Raw genomic sequence first — 1,449 nt, forward strand, 5'->3', positions numbered from 1 at the left:
TTTGTCTGGCCTTGCCGTCCGCTATGGGCATTGCGCTAACCTTCGGTTTGGGCGGTTGCACCGTTGGCTTTTGCCGGCACTTTTCTGGGTGATAATTGTTTCTCTCTGGTGCGTTCGTGGGGTGCCTTATTATTTCAATCTTTGCCCAATATTCACTTCGTGGATTGTGGTTTGCAGTGGACGCGCTCTGTTTACGGGCTTACGGTGGGGGTGCAGGGAGTGATGAGCAAGGCAGTACTCTTCAACGAGGCGTTGTGGTTGTGGTATTCTATTGATGGTGCCTGTCGGCGTATCGTTGTTTTTTCTTTGCTTGATACAAGATGCGTTGCCAAAAATGTACGGGGAGAAGACAGCGGAAATTGCCTGTAATTTTAAGAAGCTTGGACCCCTGTTTATCATTCCATCGGTGACTTTCAGGGCATGTTCTAAATTTGCTTTGAATCATCTTAAACCTCAATTGTCCATGACTGACTGCTGTTGTGGTCGGTTGTATTGTGGCACCTTTAGCTCAGTGCCTTTTGGCCCAGCGAGGTGTTCATGGTGCCGTGCTGGGGGATGGCCATCGTGGCTGGGGCACAGCGCGTAGTACCGATTGCTCGGACAACGCCTTGGAGATCGACCCGACAGACGCCGGGTAAACTCCGTATCAGAGAGGCACTGCAGTGGGGTGGCTTGAGCGAATATTTTTGCTTGACGATTCCCAGCTCTCTCTTCGTTGCTGCCGCTTTGGCCCCATGTATGTCGTTTGTGAGTGGAATTATTACCTTCGTTGTTGTTTTTTTGGCAGGATTATAGGTCTACTTGGAGTGAACGAAGCACCGTTGCAAGTGGCGCATACTGTGCGGTGGATAGCACCATTTACACGTAGCGCTGAGAGCGCCCAGTACGTTTTTCAGGGTGTTTTCAGCGTAATGGGGCATAACGAAAAGGTGGTATAAATTTTGATCACTTGTTTGTGGCTCGTTGGATTACCGTCGGAGCTTGTGTTTGCCTGTCTCTCTGGCTGGGGTCCAGCTGGGGTTGTTGGAGGTCCGGCTATTGGGTTGATGTTGGGGGCCCCAGCAATGCTTTGGTACCTCACAAAGGCGGATTGGAAAAAGTTGTTTAGGGAGTCAGGCAATTGCTGCTACAAGTGACGGTTGGAAGATGATCCCAGGGCGAATCAGTGTCCGCTCCATGTGGACGCCTGCTCTGCACCACTGAGAGTTCACTGGTAAAAGAGCGAAAGTTGTATCTTTCATTGGGGACGTGAACGCGACATTCGATGCAACGTGTCGCATCCATCTGGTGGTAACTATTATTTTCCTGCGCGTGCAGGCGGCGGCAGTAAGAGAGCGGGAGAGGGGGAAGGGACTGCAGTAAATGTGGGAAATTTCTGTGGGCCATTTTGTGAATGGGCTCAATTATATCGACCAACGGCATCGATATGTTGATGTGCCTTTTAAAAAA

General features: G+C 50.4%; 2 protein-coding genes across 2 annotated transcripts in view; both read left to right on the top strand.

The window, feature by feature from the left end:
• Nucleotides 1-274: 274 nt before the first annotated feature.
• TraAM80_09868 (multidrug resistance protein, MATE family) lies at nt 275-586 on the top strand (the record flags this gene model as incomplete). Its single annotated transcript, XM_029386526.1, has 1 exon — nt 275-586. The coding sequence occupies one exon, from the start codon at nt 275-277 to the stop codon at nt 584-586; it is 312 nt and encodes a 103-aa protein (XP_029233619.1).
• Nucleotides 587-1,362: 776 nt separating this feature from the next.
• TraAM80_09869 (uncharacterized protein) overlaps nt 1,363-1,449 on the top strand; it is a gene marked incomplete at both ends in the record, with an annotated part of 462 nt that continues 375 nt past the window's right edge. The window contains one exon of the mRNA XM_029386527.1: nt 1,363-1,449. This exon is cut by the window's right edge and continues 375 nt beyond it. Within this exon, the coding sequence (XP_029233620.1) occupies nt 1,363-1,449 (87 nt within the window).

Source organism: Trypanosoma rangeli (assembly GCF_003719475.1).
Source record: "Trypanosoma rangeli strain AM80 chromosome Unknown Tra_15.4_contig_00707, whole genome shotgun sequence".
NCBI classification, from domain to species: Eukaryota; Euglenozoa; class Kinetoplastea; order Trypanosomatida; family Trypanosomatidae; genus Trypanosoma; species Trypanosoma rangeli.